We start from the raw sequence: 19,336 nt of genomic DNA, 5'->3' as shown, positions 1-19,336 counted from the left end.
TTATAAGGATAACTCCTTAATTTTTTTTATAAGCAATGTTGCATGTCTGTTTAAGTGTATCTGTGCATTAGGTGAGATCTTTGGAAATGAAACTTAATAAAAGATTCTGGTAAAACCTATAGAATTCTGGCATGCTCAGTGCTCTTAGGGTAGGTATAATTGGCCAATAAATATCTTGAGAAGAGTTAAGACAGTTTAGTTAACTAGCATAGGTCCTACGTGCATCCAAAGAATAAAATCTTCTTGAACAAGGTATTTGTAAAGGACATGTAAATTGCTAAAACTGATGTTTAGGAATGCATTATTGACGCTTATACTTCTACTGTGAGTCTCAAAATATTTGGTGTCAGCTTTGGGAATCGTGCAATTTACTTAAGAGTCTTGGTTTACAGCGCTTTAACAAAAAAAATATTAGCACTCATTGTGTCAGAGGAAAGCTTGAAAATGTGGCCTGGGTATAGCCTAGAGGAGAATTAAAAAGGACAAAATGAGCCAAATCACAAAAACAAAAGCATTACGTTACTGGTGGCCTAACTCATGATTTCTGCATCTTTGCCAACTCAATACTGAATGTGAGACAGCAGCATGCTTCTCTGAGACAGCAAAGATCTAATGCTAGTTGGGAATGCTACACTGTGGGAGATGCCATCCATCAGATACAGGATATCGTGTCTTTGATTGCAAGACTAGACAGCTTGAGGACGTTACCTCTTAATGGCATTGTTAGGAACAGACAGTCATAAATTTAGAATACTGGCAATGTCACTTAATCGAATGCTTGCCAACCTAATTAACACTCACCATATGGGTTTTAGTCCAGGGGGATAACAGAAGATAACCCTCAGGATACATTTAATTAAGAATATCTCTTGGGGTCCCAAACCACAAATGGAAAAAAAACAAGAGCAGCTTCATCCACCTGGGTGTTAAAGCTGCACTTCATAGAAGTCCCTGGATACAATATTAGAACATGGGCTAGTGCTTTCTTGAACGTTTACAGCAGCAGCATCACTTGAGTTCCACAGTTTCTGATAAACATGGTAATGCTTTGTTAACCTGTATCATTTTAGGGTTAGTGCGTTATAATAGAGATAACTGCATTTACTTAAGTGATAATATAAAGAAATGGCAATCAACCCAGATGTCAGGATCATTACAAAAAGAAGCATGATACAAAAGTGCTGTTATTACAAAACAGTATTTAAAGCGTTCCTGGAAAATCTGCTGAAATGGACAGAAATGTTGCATTTCATGATAGCTCTTATATTAAAGCAGAATATATTACTGGCCAGGGATGAAGAACTTGGTATTACTGCATTAGTAAACCATATGATTGCAGCCAAAAGGGCTAAGGTAATTAAGACCGTTCATTACTGCCTAAATTTGTGCTGCGTTTAAACTGCAGAATCCCTTATCTGCACAAGTAAAGAATTTCTTAAAAAAAAAAAAAGTGGCTGTTCCTTGTTTGTTTGTTTTTTTTTTTAAGTGAAGGGTCTGCACTATGAACAAACAAATGACAAGCCTGGTAAAGGAAACAAGCTTAGTATTGCTTTCTGCCTTTGTCCATATCTACATTTTAGCAGAAAGCATTTAAACCACAGAAATTCCTGTACTGAAGACAAAATCTTAGCAGTCCTCTGGCTCTACAAGTGGGGACAAAGCTAATGAAGAATGTATTTGTATCAATGACATTCAGTAGATACATTTTAATGTGATTTTCGTGGAAAACGGAATATAGCCAAGTATGGTGTTGGTTTGTGCATATTTTAGATGTAAATGTACAAGCGTTCAGTTGTCACACAGCTCAGATCACCACTGTTCAAGCAAATCATTGCATTGCTGGATTAAGCTGTGATTTAGTCTCAGAGAAGAGGGACACAAATTGTCGCTGTTCCCATCTGGTAACCGCCTGAGTGTGTCCTTTAGCTGAGGCCAATTGCAAAGTAAAACCTCTTAACTTCCAGCAGCCATCTAGGAACATACGTGGGCCTTTCACAGCAGCGATTGTCGTGCTTGGCACGAAGGACCGGCGCTGTGCTCTGCTCTTCCCACTCCCTTTCCTCTGGCTTTAGCCTTCAAGGTCATCCCCGTGTCCTGCTGGTGGCAGGGATGCTCCGTCGCGCTCCTCCTCGACGCCTCCCGGTTCGTGGCATCAGCACGGTCCTGCCTTGTGCTTCGAGGCTGTTAACTGCAAACCCCGAAAGGCCTCGGCCGCCCAGGCTGAGCTCCGGTAGGAAGTTCCTAGGGCGATTTACAGTGTTTGGATCAATTCCCATCTCTGCGAGCTCGGCCAATTCCCCAGGGAAGACAGGAAACCCTTCGCTCGAGCCCCAGCGGTAACCGCAAAGACACCATCAGCTCCCGAAGCGGCTGGTGCCGTTTGCGGCCGCGACCGCGGCTCCCCCCGCGGCCGCTTCCGAAAGCCCCCGCGGAAAGCGCGCAGCAGCTGCGTGAGGCGAGGCGGACGGCGTGTGCGGGGTCCGGGGGAGCCGCCCCGGCCCCGGGGACGAGGAGGGGGCCGCTCGGCAGCCCCACACGGCTCCCTGAGGCGAGCGGCGCGGGGGGGGAAGGCAACGGCCGTTACCCCCTCACAGAAACGACCGTTACCCCCCCCCCCAACCAGCCGTTACCCCACCAGGCTACCTCGCGCGGGGGGGGAGGGGGGGAGGGAGGCTGGCGCATGCGCAGAGGCGCCCCCCTCCATCCGGGTCACCGACCCCCTCCCCGCCCGCCCGCAGCTCCCTGAGGCGATGCGGAGGCGAGGGGCCGCGCACGCAGGCGCGCTGCGGCCGCGCCGCCGCTCCCCGCTGCCCGCCGCTCACTCCGCCCGCCGCCGCCGCCGCTGTCGGCGAGTGCGCGCCGCCGCCGAGCGCGGGGCTTCCGCCGCCGCCGCTGCTTGCCTTCGCGGCGCCGCCGCTTCCCCGCGGGATCCGTGCCGAGGAGACGGTGAGCGCCCCCCGCCTCCCGCCATCTGTTGCTCCCCGTCCCCTCCGCCGCCAGCCCCGTCCTGAGGCGAGGCGGCGGCGCCCCGGGCCGGGCCGTTGCGGACCGGGACCTGGCCCCGGTGGCAGCCGCGCACCGCGCCGGGGCGTGCTCCCGCTTCGCTTTTCTTTTCTTTTCTTTTTTTTTTTTTTTTAATTCAGTTCCTCCTTAGGGTGTATCCAGATAAAGAGTCTTTTTTTTTAATTAATTTTTTTAATTCAATTTTTTATTTAGAAAAAAAAAAAGTTTTGTGGCAGCGTTACCTTACAGCGTGAAGAGCAGGTCTAGACGACGTAAAGGTAAAAACACCAGTTCTGCGTCCGTGCCGCTGCCTTGTGATCGAGTGAGGCTACCAATGGCAGAAGCCGGCTTTCCACCGATTGCTTTTAAGTTGGGAGGGCCTCCTGGGTTTGTGCGAAGCAGAAGGGTTTGTTTTCGTTGGGAAGTGTTCCAAAGGTGCTTGCCACACTGGTATTTAAACCATAAGACGGTATGGACCCTCCGAAGAACAAAGGACTTATTAAAAGGTCTTAACCAAGCGGCTTTAGTTCTTGGTATCCTGTTAGTCCTGCCGCGGAAGGCCATTCGATCTAAAATTTGAGAGGGAAAGAACGATTAAATAGCTACCAAACGCGTGTTGTTAGTTTTCTGTACAATGAATTCGCTTATTTTTCTGAGCTATGTATTGCAGTTAATATTAAAATCTGTTAAAACTTAAGAGAAGTAATTCCCTTTTGCGTAGGGGAAACTGAAGCAGAACAATGTGAATGTGGCACTGATAATCACATCGAGCTATCTGTGAAACTTGGAGCATTTCTTCTAGTTTTGTTGCTTTCTGATAATTGCACGATAAAATAAATCAATCTAATATCTTAAAACATAACTGATTCCAGTTTTGCTTCCAGTAGTACTTCTTAATTAACATTTGTACATTAGTCTTATCTGTCTCATTCTTCTTTCAAGGGAGCTATTCCATGTTTTTGCAATACTCACTGACTGGTGGTTAGATACTGATTTGGGGAAAGTCTGTAAAAACATAAAATAGCTGAAAAGCTGGCATTAGCTTGTAGATTTATGATTAAAGAATTGGAACTGTGGTGCCTTCTTACATTTAAAAAAACACACAAAACTGAAGTAGCTCTTATTATAGTCCAGTGTCCTCTACGGAAGCCTTTCAGATTTTGTTTTTGTAGTTGCAAGAAATGTTGTGCTGTAAATGATACAGAACTGTTGATCTTAATGGCAAAATGTTTCCTTAACTTTGACTAAGAAGGGTTCTGTTAAATCCCTCTCCCTACAGACTGCTTGCAGGAGTTCAAAGGAATAACTGCATTTTCTTCTGCGGCTTAATAGAGTACAAGTTTCTACTCTTGTTCTCTAAAGGAACAAGATGATTTCTCTGGTAATTCAATTTTTGTTTCTAGTTGAGAAAAACTGTAATCTGCTTCATGGCAATGGGAATGTTTAAGCTGCCCCAGCTCTCCGATACAGTTTACACCCATCATTTGAGACTCACTGTCATTTCACAGAGCAGAAAATATCTTGCAGCAAAGCATTTTGTTGCTATAATTAAATATTACAACATGATGAATTCATATATAATGAAAACTGAAGTCAGTGAGACTATTTGTAATGTAATGGATATGGTATGCCTAAAAAGGTATGCATGCCTTTCATCAAGGTTCTTAAAACGCTAAATAAGAGTTCTCTACTTTGTAACTTCACCTGAAGAGCATCTCTTCTATGCAACAATGCATGCCTATACAGCATTTGATGTGTTGCATAATACAACAAATTGCTATTCAGCAAAAAGCAGCGTTTTCCTCATATGAAGGGTATTTCTGGTATAAAAGGTTTACATGGATGCTTTCTGTGGTGAACAGAAGACAGATCTGTGATTTTTTTTAAGTAGATATTTGCTTACTTAATACTTATCTCATTAGTGAGTAAAAGATGGCTTCTATTTGAAGAGACTATACAAAGTCTCGTTTTACAGAATATTAACTAGAAATACAGAGTTCAAGTGACTTGGTCGAGGATGTGTAATAAGCGTTTTATTTATATAAATAAATCCTCAGATCTCCCTTCATTTTATCTCTCTCTTTGCTCCTTTTTTTTCTTTTTCCAAAGTGACATTGTAATTGCTCACATAGCAAGTGAAGGAACATCTCTCTAGTCACTGCAGTGTTTGGTGTTAGTAATCTGCAGATTGGAGCTCCTTAAATGACACAGTAGATGACAATGTCTTTAAAGAAGTAATGGATTTGGTTGATAATCTATGGATTAAATTCTTTCTCATTTTAATTATGATACCTGATTCCACTATATTAACTGAACAAAAAAAGAAAGTACTATGGGCACAGTGTAAGTCACAGTAATGAGCACTCAGTTAATCTTACTTTCTTGATGTTTTTTACCTCCCTCTAAACTTCTTTGTTTGAATTTGGTTCATGCTAGATAGCATGAGCTTTTTAAAGCTTTTCATAGCTTGGCCAGCTTGACCAAATTTTGTGCTGGTCTGTATGTTACCGTATATCCAGTTTTGTTCATCAGTAATTTAAATCCTTCAGCTTCATGCCAGCACTTCCAAACTCTGTGCCAGATTTGTTCTCTTGCTGTGTTTCCAAGTCTCCTTATTCTTGTATTTGTCAGATAATGAGCTTTTTGAGGCAGTCATGTGGAGGTTAGGTGTTTCTTATTATGGTACATACTCTTCTCTGTCTGGGGGGTGGAACCAAAATAAGGGTAGTAGTTTACTCTCGATTCAGTCTGCTCATAGCTTGACGTGATTTTTAGATTTTTAGGTATCCTTGTCCTGTTGCATGTTGGACTGATTAGCCCAGAACTCTCTCTTGGAATCTGTGCTTCCTAGCCAGATGGTAGCTTTTGTTTTTTCTGTGCTGGCGTACTTTCTTTTCCATTTCTCTTTCCTTTTTGCGTGATTCAGCCTGCACAAAAAAAATTACTTTTCCGCCAGCTACATGTTTTCTTGCTTTTACTTTCTTCTTTCTGTGCAGCTGAAATGCATTTCCTATGAAAATTGCTTTTGAAACTTGCTGAATTTTTGAATTACTTTTGAACTCTTGCATGTTATTTCTCCTTCTAAAAGAAAATGTTGACAGTGTTTGGCTTTTGTTAATTAGAATACTTTTTTCACGTGTGCAAGTATGGATTGATTGTGGATTTTCAATGCATATCGGTTTCCATTGATGGCATTTCTTAGCGACTGCTTCAAATGAATAAGCTAGTTAAGCAAATAAAACATTCAAATGAGGTCATTGCCAGTGGAGCATGATATATGTTTGCCAATTCTTTCTCGGTGTTACAACGCAACTTAAAATCCCAAACAAACCCAGATATAGTACAGGCTTGCGTGTTTTCTATTACTTTTATTAGCCTATGCAGAAGTGTGATAACCTCTTCCTTCATGATTTTGCAGCATTATTTTATAAATTATACTCTATTAAAAGTCATTTTTTACTGTGAATGAAATAGTTTGTTACCTAAAGCCTTTTATTTAGTATTTCGCTTGTTTGCACTATTTTTTTCTTCCTTGATATGTTTATGCAAGGCTATAGATCCTGTAGCTCTTTTGCCTATTGGCATTATGCAGCATTTAGGGCAAAGAAACGTCCTCCTCCCGTTAGGAGATACAAGGTTCTGTTCCCGTATCTGCCATTGGCTTGCAGAGACTTTGGACAGATCACTTCATTTTGCTGTATACGTGTGTTCCCTTTGAAATAAAAATAATTCTTCAAGTATTAGAAGACTACTCTGATTATTTGGAGAATGCTTTTAAGTTATTTAATAAGAAATTGCTGTTAACTGAAAGGTACAGCACTGAGCAAAGCTTCTAGTTTCAGTGTTGCCGTTCTTGATTTATGTCATATTAAAGGCAGCAGAAATTTCATTTACCTGACTGAATGACTTCTTACATTCCTTTTCATAGATTGAACAGTAGTGTCTATCCCATTTACAGAAATAGGATAAAATGCTTATGTTTTGTGGATGAGAAGGCACATTTCATGTAGGTTTCTGTTTTTTGTAAAATTATTCATCTTAAAGAAGAGTCATAGCAAGAAGATGTGGTTTCTTGGCACGTTCTGTATTTTGACACGCTATATTGTTTTGTTTTTGTTTTTTCCTTGTTGTTTGTTTTTGGAATGACAGACTCCTATTAGAAACTCTGGAGCATAAAGAAGAGTTGCTTTGGGTAGATGATACTCAGAGATACTATGAAGTCCTGGAGCGACAGCCAGTCAGACCTCTACAGCAGTGACCAAGAAGAGGAAGAACAGATGATTTTTGGAGAAAATGAAGAAGATTTGGAAGAGATGATGGATTTAAGTGACTTGCCTACCTCACTCTTTGCTTGCAGTGTCCATGAAGCTGTGTTTGAGGTAGAGGAAGAAAAGGTAAGGTGGGCTGAGGCATAGTTAGAGTATAGTATTGTAAGTATAGATAAAACTAGAGAGCTGTTTTGTCTCTATTTTCAGTGTATTACTGCACATTTTGACTGAAAAAGCATGAAGTGTTTACCAGTAAGCTCAGATCAGAATGAATACAGTTACCAAAGAGCAGGTAATACTACATTTTTCTGGCATTTGAAATTGTTAATAGATATACAGTGCTTTTCTCGTGAAAAGCTCTCCTGATTTTTCTGCTTATCCAAGGTACTAAATCCAAGGGCGGATTTAAATAAGATCCAAAGCCAAATTTAAATACATTATTTCAAGGCAAGGGTTCTGTTAAAAGAGCATTATGTATTTTCAGGATACGTTGTCTGGTTGGAAATAATAAAACACCTTGAAAATGGCTTAAGACTTTAATAATGTAAATCTTCTCTGGCCTGCTAACATTTGTATTCCGTCAAATCTGTACTTGGCCTTTGATTCTAAGAGCATCAGGAATAATTTTCTATAGTACGTGAGTGTTTGGGGGAAAAAAGGAGGGGCCGATATGAAAGCTTGGTCTGCAGCTGCTTCAGTTTCAATTTACTCAAGTATTTTGTGAAGCCTGCAGTTTTGCCTAGAAGTCCTCAAGGTGTAAGGAAAAGGTGCGGTGTCGGTTAGGGAATACTGTTCTGTGCCTCAGAGTTGCTAAATCGTGTGTTTCAATATAAGTCAAACTTTCATTTACTGTGAGCTGAATTCCTAAGCTAGTGTCCCTAACAAATGGAGCCAGTACAACTCTCTCGTATATGTCTAAAGGATGGTACCTAAAGCACATAGATGAGTAAGGCAGCTGAAGAGGTAATCTGGTTTTGTTCTGTTCTGTGATCTGGCTGCTTAAACATGACGTTCTTTCCTTCCATCTTTTCTTGTCTGTTTCTTGTCTGTGCTCTGTCATTCTGAAGGCACAGCTGCCAAAACGCAGATTTTTGTATTCACATCTCAAGTACTCAAATCTTTGTACTCTAGTCTGACAGTGTTTCTTAGAACGTTGGATCTTGGCCCTGGGAACACCCTGCTTATAGTTTTTCATAATTGTATGTAGATTATCTTCCAAGATGAGGAATTTCGGGAACAACAGATTATCAGTGCTGTATGCAAATTTTTTTATAATAATAAAAGATGTGTGACTCCTGAGTCATGGTACTAATTAGTGATCAAAATAAAACTTAAAATGTACCTGTATGAATATGCAGAAATAGCTGTAGGGAAGGAGAAAGATGAGAAAACATAGTATATGCAAAATAGAAGGAACAGTGATTTGTTGAGAAGGTAGGTGTTTTAATTTCATGTATAGGTGTGCAGTGATATAGTGGTGAGTGCCAGCCTGTTTTGACTAGTGAAGAACAAGATGATTAAAGCAGCTTTGAACAATTTGGGTGGCTTGCTTCCCCATATAAATAGGGTTAGATTTCTACAGGAAAATAGATTAGGGTTATTTATCTTCTTAATCAGTGAAGTTTTGCTTCAAATCATAAATGATACACTGGCGTAGATCTTTTATTAATAAAGGGATTGTAGGATAGTTCTGACTGTGTTGGCACAGGAGCAACTGTTGTTAGCACAATTCTGCCTAAGGTAGCCATGAAGAAGTGTGCTATTGAAACTGTGCTGTATGATTCTGAATTTGTGACCTCTGCTGCAGTTTTACAGTGTACTCATCACAGTTTTCAGATGAAAAATCCCCCTCTGTCCTGGCCAAGGAGGAATAATGTTAATGTCCTTTCGGTACTGATGATGATAACATACGCTTAAAAGCCTTATGGCTTAGAAATTTTTTCCTTTGCTATCTTTCTTTCTATTGGTCTATATTTTTAGCCTGCCTTTACCTGCCTACATAAACTAATTCAAAAACTCTTTCCTTTAAATATGATTTTTGGGGACCTGAATTGTTCTAAGTGACCAGAGTATAATTTTTAATTGAATAGTGAACTTCTGATGGCTTTTCTTTTTGTTTGTATGAATGATTTTTCTTAACTATTTTAAAATTTAAGTAGCATTACTTTAAGGAATGGAGAGCAAAATCAAATAGATATGCCAGGGAATGTAGACACACCATTCAATAAACTCCTGAGGAATGTAAAGCCTCCAAACGGTGTGGACTGTGCTCCTGCACAGCCAGTTCTGTCTTGCTGTGCTGGAATCCCCAGGACAGCACCAGCAACAGTAAGGGGAATTTTCAACTTTCTTTCCCTTGTCTTCCCAGCAGCCATGCAAAGTTAACTCATCAAAAAACACAAACAAACAAGCAGTTGTACTCTCCATTTGGTCAGCCCTCCCCACTCCTTCCCTCAAAAACTTAGCATGCTAGTGTCTCTCGTCCTTCCGACGGCTGAGAGTTCTGATGTCTTTCCTGTAGGATCCAGTAAAATTGTTCTATTTTACACCCTGATCAGCAAAAGTATTTTTTAACTACTGCTCTATGCAAATGCTATTAGGGTGTTAAGTGATTTATGCTGTTATATACAGAATAAATTTTGTGTTTTAGAGTAGCTATTTCCAAGTGCTTCTTGACATGTACTATGTAGCCATGGCACTGTCTGCAGGAAACTAGGTTTGAGCACTGGTCTTACCTTTAGAATGCCTACTGCAGGATGATTTTTCTCCTTAATCTTCATTATCTTCTCCTTTATAGCTGCATAAGCCTCTATCTTGTAAGCCTTATCAACTCGTATTATTCTAGGTGTTTTCACTTTTTTTCACCGTCTGAAAAATGTGTGCAAGTTGCAGTTCCATAAGATATAAGGTCAACCGGAGCGAGCCTGTGTCGAGTTGGTTACCTGTCTCTTTGCCACCTTTTCTTTAGCCGTGAGCCTCTGTTTATTATCTCTAAGCCACCTTGCAGTCCAATTTTAATTTTCACTCCCAGTTATACTATATTGCAGAATTAATCTTGGAGTTCCTTGGTGTTTGTGCCAAAAGCCCCAAAAGGGAGGGGTCTCAAAAGGGGTTAAAGAAGAAAAAAGGCATTGGGAGGCTTCAAGCATCCGCACATGGTAATGATTCCTTACCTCCTTGACTCAACAAAGCATGTATAAGAGAGATTTCTAAACTGTGTTGCAGTAGACTCTGTAAAAGAAGTCCGATTTTTTGTTTCATCCTTTTCATCCAATTTACTTGATTAGCACAGTTCAGCTCATTTTGAAACAATAGTAAAATGTAAATATAGTAGCAGTTGTTAGAAAATATAGGAATGACTGTAAGTCAGTTAGCAGTGTTACGTTAGACTGGAAATGAATCCTAAGTCACAAACAGTTTTTAAAACAGCTTACAGATCTCCATTTGGATGGGAGGGGGGAGTATTGCATAATAAGAGCTGTTACTCTTGCAGCTTGTTGTAATTGTATTGCTGTGGCTGCAGAAAAATGGTGCCAGAAGAGGTTGTTAAGTCTTTAGTGGCTTATTTTCAGATGCAACACTTGAATTTTTCTTTCCCAAGTATTCTAGAGAAAATAAGGTATAGTTCGTTAGCCGTTATTTATATGCCTGGTGCTAAATGATTCCCTTGAAAGAGCATGAGTTATTGCTAGCCTATATATGTTGATAGAAAAGTTAATTTCTAGCCTTGTATATTAGCACTGTGTTTTCACTCGAAAACAAAACAGACAATGCATAAGTGTGCAAATCATATGTCATCTAATTCAAAAAAAAATACAAGATGGCTTTTTACTTGGAGATAAATTTTTAGCTCACTGACTAATTTAGATTGTTATTGTTTCTACTAGATCACCTTCCAGCTCAAAAGCCTTTTGTAAGTGGTGAGCACTCTGGTAGTTTGACTGATTACTACTCTCGAAAGAAGGTAGTAAAGCATCTGTTAATCAATGAAAGTTTAAATAATGCACTGGACTAATTTAACTCTGACGCTACTGAAACAGCAGTGTCACATAATTCATTTTTTTTAACTGTGTAGAAAGTATGCATTGGAAGTGGTTGCCTTGCTAAATTATCTTGCGTATGTCTACGTGTGATTTATCATTTTTACTCCCTTTTGCTTTCCTCATGGAAGAATTCCCACAGTACTGTCTAGGCATACAAGGTTTGTCAAGGGAGATATGCTAACTCTTTCTCTAATGATACTGGGATGATTGCTAACCACATGAGACCACTAGACAGATACCTCTGAGAATTGAGTTCTTGCATCAAATTGCATGGAATTTTCTTTTAAACCTGAAATATACTGGTTTGGGTTAATTTTTTTCTTTTCAGATATACTTTGTGAAGTGTACTGATTATACTGTCAGCAAGCTCATCTAAGCTGATTAATTACGGCAGCTAAGATATTAGTTAGAAAAGGTCAGATTTGTATGTTATATAAATGGAAGACTTATTGTGCAGGCTTATTCCTAATGCTCAGAAGAACAGAGCTGCTTTGATACGGTATTTGGCTTTTATCTGTTTTATGATATTCTGCTTTGTGAGCCTCTGGACATACTTTTCAATGGCTTGATTTACTTCTGCCTACATTTTCTTTTAAAGGCTAAATGCACAGCAAACACGGTTACTGAATCAAATGGAGAACGTGCTGCCTGTGCACATACAGAAAGCAATTTGAAAATTTGTCGTGGGTTTTTTTGGTGGCAATTCCAGATTATACTACCTGATGTTCTTTCAGTTCATTTGGTACTTTGGGAAAGCATTAGGTTGACAAGTGTGGTGTCTGAACACCCTCCATTCCTCAAGAGTAACAGCCAGATTGGCAAAGGATGTTTCTTTCACATTGCTTTCAGTGTTGAATATTGCTTCCTTGTAGCTCAAGAGGCACTAGAGCTAATCCTGGCAAAGCTAGCAGCACTTGCAAGGAGACTATCCAAATCAATCTTCTTCTGTTCTGATTTTGCAGTAGTCACAATTATGAATAAGAGGTTGCCTGATGTGATGTGTAAGCCCCAAATATTTCATGCTTATTACCTTTATTTGTGGAAGTCGAAGCACTTCACATAAGCAAGTAATGCTGATTATTTGTGTGAGGAGAAAAGGCTAAAAAGACATTCTTAATTTGAATCTTATGGAGTGTTGTCCTCGGGTTCCATTTCTGCTCTGATTCTTTCATCGGTTTTTTTGGTGTTTTCTAGCTATATTTATTGTTTTACTATTGCTTTGTTAAAGCAACATTTTAAAAAAGTGGAAAGTGACTGCATTAAACATACAATTGATTCAACAGTGAGCTGTTAATATGTAAGTGTGTATAAGTTAAGTGCCCAATATGTTTGCAGAAGAACTGTCAGGTGTAGGAGTTAGCATGCATCTCTTCATAATTTTGTCTTTTACATAACTGAAGAGAATGCTTTCAGATGCTCTCTTCTAACATTAAAAGGTTAAAAATTCAGATAGAGTAAAATAAGTACATACTGCCCCTTTCCCAAATATTCACCTTCTTGAGGGTGGATTGGAGTACTATCTTCAGCCTTTTCAATTGTATGCTTGATCCACTAGGTTGCAGCTTCTTGTTTGTCAAGTACAAAATTTGGCCAGGGTACAAAGGAACAGCTTTTCTGGTTTAATAGAGGCTTTGAGGTTAAGACAGCTTTGAAGAGAAAAGCACAAGAAGATAATTTTGTTAAAACTAACACGGACATCATCTGAAGGATTTCTTCAGTCCTATTTAAAATGAAAATCAGTAGTAACCTATTATCCTGTAATTATTTTTACAGGAATGAAGACATCAACCGGAGTTTTGTTAGGAGACAGTAGTCTTTTGGAACCATACAAATTAACTAATATCTCTTCTCTTTGTTTACCTATGTAGCTCTCTCTCAATAACTGAATGTTATGAAAACATAATCATTAAATAGATGGCTTGCATAATTCTAATCTGTTGATTTTTATCTGACTGTTTACAGTGGATGAAAAGACTTCATTTTTTCCCTAATATAAATGCAGGTATCTACAGATACCTTTTATATCGGAGAACTAGTAAATTAAAATAGATTAAATTTTGTAACAATGCAATTATTAGTAATTGAAGAATTGGATAAGATTGCATAAGTAATAAAACCTGAATTTGTTTTTCAATTTTTACTTTTTGTGAATGTTGTTTAGTAATAATAGATTTTTGGCTCTCTCCAGCATAGTCTCATTCATTCGTCCTGAGAATTTTGACAGTTTCCTTAAGCACTCTGTGCTTTAGTCTGTCTAATATAAGAGTGAGAGCCAATTTGCATAGTGTTTTGGAGATGCTTGGGTAAAAGTCACATGCGAGTGGTTTTCTTTTGTTGTTGTTGTTTGGGGGTTTTTTGACGTTACGCTTTTGGATAACTGTCGCTAGATGGCAGCATATGTACAAATAGTTATGTAGGTGTGTTTACCTCAGTCTGCACTCCTGAAATTTAGATTGAAATAGTGAGACAAAGCAGTACTACACGGGATACAAACGTATAAGTCAGGGTAACTGAGTGAAGTATAGAGGGTGCAGGTGTAGAAGGCAATTAAGAACATGAATGAGATTTGGATGAGAAAAGTGAAAGGAAAATGTGTTTTCATTGAGTAAAAATGTTCATTTTGTGTTTGGAGAATCTTTGTACTTCACCTCTAGGAAAGATTTGAAGCACTTTTCACAGTCTATGATAATCAAGTTACATTCCAGTTGTTTAAAAGCTTTAGAAGAGTAAGGATAAACTTCAGCAATCCAGAGGCAGCAGCAAGAGCACGGATAGAACTGCATGAAACTGACTTCAATGGAAAAAAGCTGAAGCTATATTTTGCACAGGTATTATGGAACATTAAGATGTTTTACATGTGTTCCTGTTTCTTCCGTTCCGTGTTTGCCCATGAGTTTCATTTCTGATGAAGTTTTAGAGCTACCTTTGACCTCTCGTTCTCCTACATTGACATGTATTACTTTCTCTCATTGAAAATTCATGCTTTAGGGACTGTTTTACTTTTCAGTTTGAGCTTATATCGTTGTAGTTGGTAGAGAACAGTCTCTGTATAGTGACACAAACCTACCTACCTACATAAACAGAAATGTATTAAAATAAGTAGTCCAAAGACCTCTTTATGGTAGGCGCTCTATATGTGTATTCTTTGTGTTGGATTAGAAACCCATACATGTCACTTACAGCTATGCTGTCAGCGCTTACGTAGGCAAATTTCTTACCTACAGCATTTCTCTGAGGTGTCATACCTGGAGAATTGATAAAAGCTGTACTCCTTTCATTTCTAAAGCTAGGTTGAATTAAATGATGCAAATACAAAGAATGGTCCTGCATTACCAAGGGTGTAGACTACCCAATCTTCTACTGGGGAAGTAAACTAAATAAAATCACAGATATTAAGTCTCTACTTGTTCTATATCTGCTGGCTTTTGTCTTCAGGCACAGGTGTCAAATGAAATAGGAGACAAGTCCTACCTCCTTCCTCCACAACCTGTCAAACAGTTCCTGATATCACCACCTGCATCTCCACCAGTTGGATGGAAGCAGAGTGAAGATGCAACTCCTCTGATAAACTATGACTTGCTTTGTGCTGTCTCCAAGTTGGGGCCAGGTAGGAATGTTTACCTGCTTTTGTTGTTACTTATCTTCAAAAATACTTGTCCAAGGTATTTCTCTACTTCACCTTTTTCTGGGAGAGGAAACTGAGTCCCTCATATGTAAGGTTATTCACTTGAATAAAATCATCCATCACTCTGTACTTCATTCCTTAACTGATTGAGAGTATAGCACAGAACTGGATTATGTGGCACTAGTTCCATGGCAAGCATTTATTGAGCTTTGCTATAATCTCAGTTGTAGCTACAGAGCAAGAAAAGGAATGAAAAATTCAGTCTGTTGCAGATGGACTGTTCCAGTAGTTAAGGATGCCAGCGTGTACTTCATGTATTTGTAAGACTTTTTAATGGGTCTTCCTGGGAAACATGCTCTTTGCTTTCCATGAAAAGGAAAACATATCAATCTTGCGTTATGATCCGATGTGCTTTGCTTTGCAACGTGCTGAATTGGCTCCAGCGTTAGTGAAGCGGGGGAAGTGTCTGTGCTGTCCTAACAGGAGATACATGCTCTGCTGAGTAGTGTTACAGAGAAGGTAGCTACTTCCTTGTCCTCTGGGAAAGCTGCTCCTGAGCAGAGACAGCAGTGACGTTATTTTACAGGCAACAGGGAGGCTTAATGTTTTCAAATGCTTTCGTAACTTTTCATTTACAGATGTCATATGAATGCATAGCGTAGGTGACGTCTCTTAAAAATGTGTATGCTGCTCATTTTCTGATGTCTTTAGTGTATCATGTTACTTGCTTTCATCCTCTCCTCCCTCCCCCTTTAAATGCCAATTAAAAGACTGTTTGCATTCAGAGTACAGTATGACAGATACAGCAGCTATTCTACAACATGTAGTAGGTCCAGTATGGAAGTTGAACAAATTAATGATGAGAAGGAAGCAAATAATTATTTGGTTGCATTACTGTAGTTATTAAGAAGATTTTGAGATAAAGGGGCTTGATACTGTTTCTTGGTGTGATTGTTTGTTTGTTTGTTTTGCTCTTCAGGTGAGAAGTATGAACTTCATGCAGGAACAGAATCTACTCCTAGTGTAGTTGTCCATGTCTGTGAAAGTGAGACAGAGGAGGAAGACGAAGTAAAAAATCCCAAACAGAAGATCATGCAGACAAGGCGTCCAGAACCACCTGCAACAATACTGAATGAATCTAAAGCATTTGATTGTACACTGGAGGTAGGGGGTACTATGCATTGTTAAATCATGTGATGCTCGAGATAGTATCAATAATCATACATGTAATGAGTTAAGTGATGTCTGTACTGCTGCTATACGTTATATATAGCAGCAACGGATTTTACTTGTAGTTGTCTCTCATGTTCAAGATTTTGGATGCCAATGCTCTAAAAAGCACTTTAGTTTTAAGGAGTAGGCTCCCAAATGTAGCAAATTCCCCTGACTTGAATAGTGAAAAATAGGAAGCCTTTTTCTTTTTTTCTCTTTTGAAGCTGTTACCCTACTCTTTATACTGTATAGTGTGATGTACCGAGTGTTGAAATAATATCTTAAACATTGCTGTCACTACTGGATTCAAGAAAGTTCATTGTATAGCAACTAAAAGCTGATTTGTACTGGTACAACAGCTTCCAGATAGTATTATGATTAAATGTATATGTAATATACTCTTTCTGCTACAGTTCTTTCCCAGGTAGTGATCTCCTGAGGTGACTTGATTTGCAAATTGATTGTTCATGAAACTGTTCTGTTTACTTTTCTCAGAAATGCCAAGTATTTGTTTTTAATTTGACATGAGGCACAAATACATGTATGGAACTAAATTAAAGCAGTTTTTCTAACTGAACAGAGAAGAATACAGGAGGAAGAACCACAGACCACTGAGAAGGCAGAGTCCGAGTCTGTCTCCAAAACTACTGCTGCTACTATCTGTGATGGTACACTGATAGGTACAATAGTTTGCACTGACAACTAATTAAAGGTGAATTACAGTATATGTAGAGTGAAATACGGATTCAGCTCTTGAATGTGTTGTCTCTGATCCTCTCTAAAGATATGGTAATGCTTGTTCCTCTCCAGTCCTGGAGATGGCCTACATTTATAAATAAATTCAGTGACTGTTATGACTAAATGATGTTAGGAGATAAAAGGTCCAGGGTTAGTTTTGAACTTGTGCACTTGTGCTCCTAAACTTCTACAAGTGTGAGGTTTTTTGGTTGTTTTTGTTTTGTTTTGTTTTTTCTTTCCCCTTCCAGTCGTTTGCCTGGCTTAGCCAGCTTTTATGCAGTTTTGGCCCTCGTTTCCTGTTTTTCATTAAGACTTCTTTGTGTGGCATCCTGTATGTCTAATAGAGCATCTGTTAGTTCTCAGACCAGGATGCGTCTTTTAAAATATAGATCTGTAATATCGTGAATTTCTGTGTTAAGTGTTTTAGTAGAAGGAAAACATGCCTTAGTATAGTGGCACATGCTCCTATGCTTTTATGCTATTTTATAACCAACCTTTTTTAGTCTACACAGATTCTTCTTTTTTCTATTAAGAAGTTAGTTACTTGTGAACAAACACAAGGCTGCTTATGTTCATATATATAAATCATTCATAAATTGGCCTTTTTCAAATCATTTTAGTGGGTCGTTTAATTCTGTATAAAGTGCTTATTAAACTTTCAAGAGTGTTTTCACTTGATTGACAGCAGAGAAGAAAAAGTAGACATGAATTTGTGTAGGCGCAGTTGTTTTAAACTCCATATTGTGCCAGCTCTTGATCCTTTCCTGCCACCAGCTTCAAGTTGCAAAATAGGATCCTGCAGGCAGGTCCTCATTCCAGAGGCAGGAATAGTATATACTAAAAATGTTGAAAGATGTTATCTGTTTGTCTTGCCTCCACAGGCATGATATTTATGCATCTCTTCAGGTATTAAAATCACTCTGCTGTTTCACTCTTCCACAGTAAACAAAAACAAACGAAAAAAAAAGACTTGTATTGTCCATCAAGTTTGTGCATTTTTAAATTCCAGAAATCCGTTTTGGATTTTCCATGGTGTTTATATTTTGTTAATTGCTTAATTTCTACCCCATTGTAAAAGTTGGTATAAGTAGGGTTAAGTGGAAGACCGACAGAAACACTTTTTTTAAGGCAAATCAAACCAGTAATGTTATTGTCAATGTATCTTGTGTAAAATGTGTAACAACTTGCATTCCAACATCTTTCATTGTGTAAAGAGACTTAAAATAAAAACAATGCAGTGCCATTCACATGTTTTTCTTTAACTGCATTCCGTATTGGCCCGAGTTAGATATCTGTTTTAAAAACCTCCCCAAAGTTATCTATTCTCACAATATTGTATGCTTGCATATTGGGTAAACTGTCAAGATAGCATCTAGATTTTTGTAAGCAAATTATCACTAAGGAAAAATGGTGCTCAGGAAGAAGGTGAGGATTTCTACAGCAAAATACTGGGAAGACCTGGGGGGAGGGAGGGTTTTTTGACTGTGTTCTTGGGTGCCTGTAAAGGGAGAGACTTTAAAGCAGAGTTCCATTTGGATGTCTACCTTACATTAATTTTGAATGGGGGGTTGACACCTACTTAGACCACAAATGTTTCATGGCAGAGCATGTGTTGTTTTGGCCGCAGTGCTGAGCTATGTAAAGTTTTTGTTGTGACAAAGATAGATACTATCTATTTTTGAAAATCTCCAAAAAGCCATTTCTGCAGAAAGGGTATGTACAGAATCTATATAAAAAGTGCTTGCAAAGAGGTTGAAGGGTATTAGAAACCATCTGGGGCTATGCAGATAGTTGACTTCTTATATATGTTCAACCCTGAAAGAAGATGCCTTGTCTTTGTCCCAAAATTAATGTTGTATTTTTTCTATGTATCCTCTGCGAAGTAAACAGTTCAAGACAAGCCAAGACATTTTTAGACTTAGGATTTAAGTTAAGTGAAAAATGAAACAAAGCTAAGGTGAAACACTTATACTTTCAGAGAGGGTTATCTGCTGTTGAATTTAGAAACAAATTTGGTTCCCTTCAGCAGAATTGAATATGAATAGGTAAATTGTTATGAAACCAACTAACAAAGGCAATGAACTTAAAGCTAGGTGAAGGTAGGGAGATGTTCATGCAAGAGCTATTGCTGCAATTATTAATCCTGGGTTTTGTTCAAAAACAGTAGAAGATTAGCAAATTACATATTTTTATAAGAAAAATTACGGAAAACTTTCAATTCGTGCAGAGGTCGAATGTTAAAACTTTTTCTATTTTAAAAATGTGTAAAACATTTAGTTTGTTGCATTTCATGTGTTTTCGCCACAAGGTTCCTGTCTCTCTTGCAGGTTAGTGTAAATTTCAGAAGTTCTCTGTGTTAGCCAGTGGAGGGAGGCTGTGTGCCCTTCTCCTAACACACATTGGAGTAATAAAAAGCAATTATATTTAAAAGCTACAAAATAGCATTC

General features: G+C 38.8%; 1 protein-coding gene across 4 annotated transcripts; it reads left to right on the top strand.

Moving 5' to 3' along the window:
- Positions 1–2,780: 2,780 nt before the first annotated feature.
- RCAN3 (RCAN family member 3) lies at positions 2,781–18,136 on the top strand. Of its 4 annotated transcripts, XM_068917550.1 has the most exons (7): positions 2,813–2,946; positions 3,217–3,281; positions 4,283–4,384; positions 7,153–7,397; positions 13,969–14,142; positions 14,750–14,921; positions 15,919–18,136. In XM_068917550.1, exons 4-7 carry the CDS (start codon positions 7,200–7,202, stop codon positions 16,125–16,127), a joined length of 753 nt encoding a protein of 250 aa, XP_068773651.1. In that variant the 5' UTR covers positions 2,813–2,946; positions 3,217–3,281; positions 4,283–4,384; positions 7,153–7,199; the 3' UTR covers positions 16,128–18,136. The 4 variants fall into 4 exon arrangements, with proteins under 4 accessions (XP_068773652.1, XP_068773653.1, XP_068773651.1 ...); XM_068917552.1 differs by lacking the exon at positions 4,283–4,384 and having other exon boundaries at positions 2,783–2,946; XM_068917553.1 differs by lacking the exon at positions 3,217–3,281 and having other exon boundaries at positions 2,855–2,946.
- The last annotated feature ends 1,200 nt before the right edge of the window (positions 18,137–19,336 follow it).

This window comes from Struthio camelus, chromosome 23 (genome assembly GCF_040807025.1).
Source record: "Struthio camelus isolate bStrCam1 chromosome 23, bStrCam1.hap1, whole genome shotgun sequence".
Classification (NCBI taxonomy): Eukaryota; Metazoa; Chordata; class Aves; order Struthioniformes; family Struthionidae; genus Struthio; species Struthio camelus.
This window is presented reverse-complemented; position numbering and strand designations above follow the sequence as displayed.

Bases quoted from the DNA above. Each gene is read 5' to 3' on its own strand.
- RCAN3 (XM_068917551.1), top strand. From the start codon at position 7,200: ATGATACTCAGAGATACTATGAAGTCCTGGAGCGACAGCCAGTCAGAC. The intron at 14,143-14,749 runs GTATTATGGAAC...TTTTGTCTTCAG, and splicing joins TGAAGCTATATTTTGCACAG to GCACAGGTGTCAAATGAAAT. The intron at 14,922-15,918 runs GTAGGAATGTTT...TTTGCTCTTCAG, and splicing joins TGTCTCCAAGTTGGGGCCAG to GTGAGAAGTATGAACTTCAT.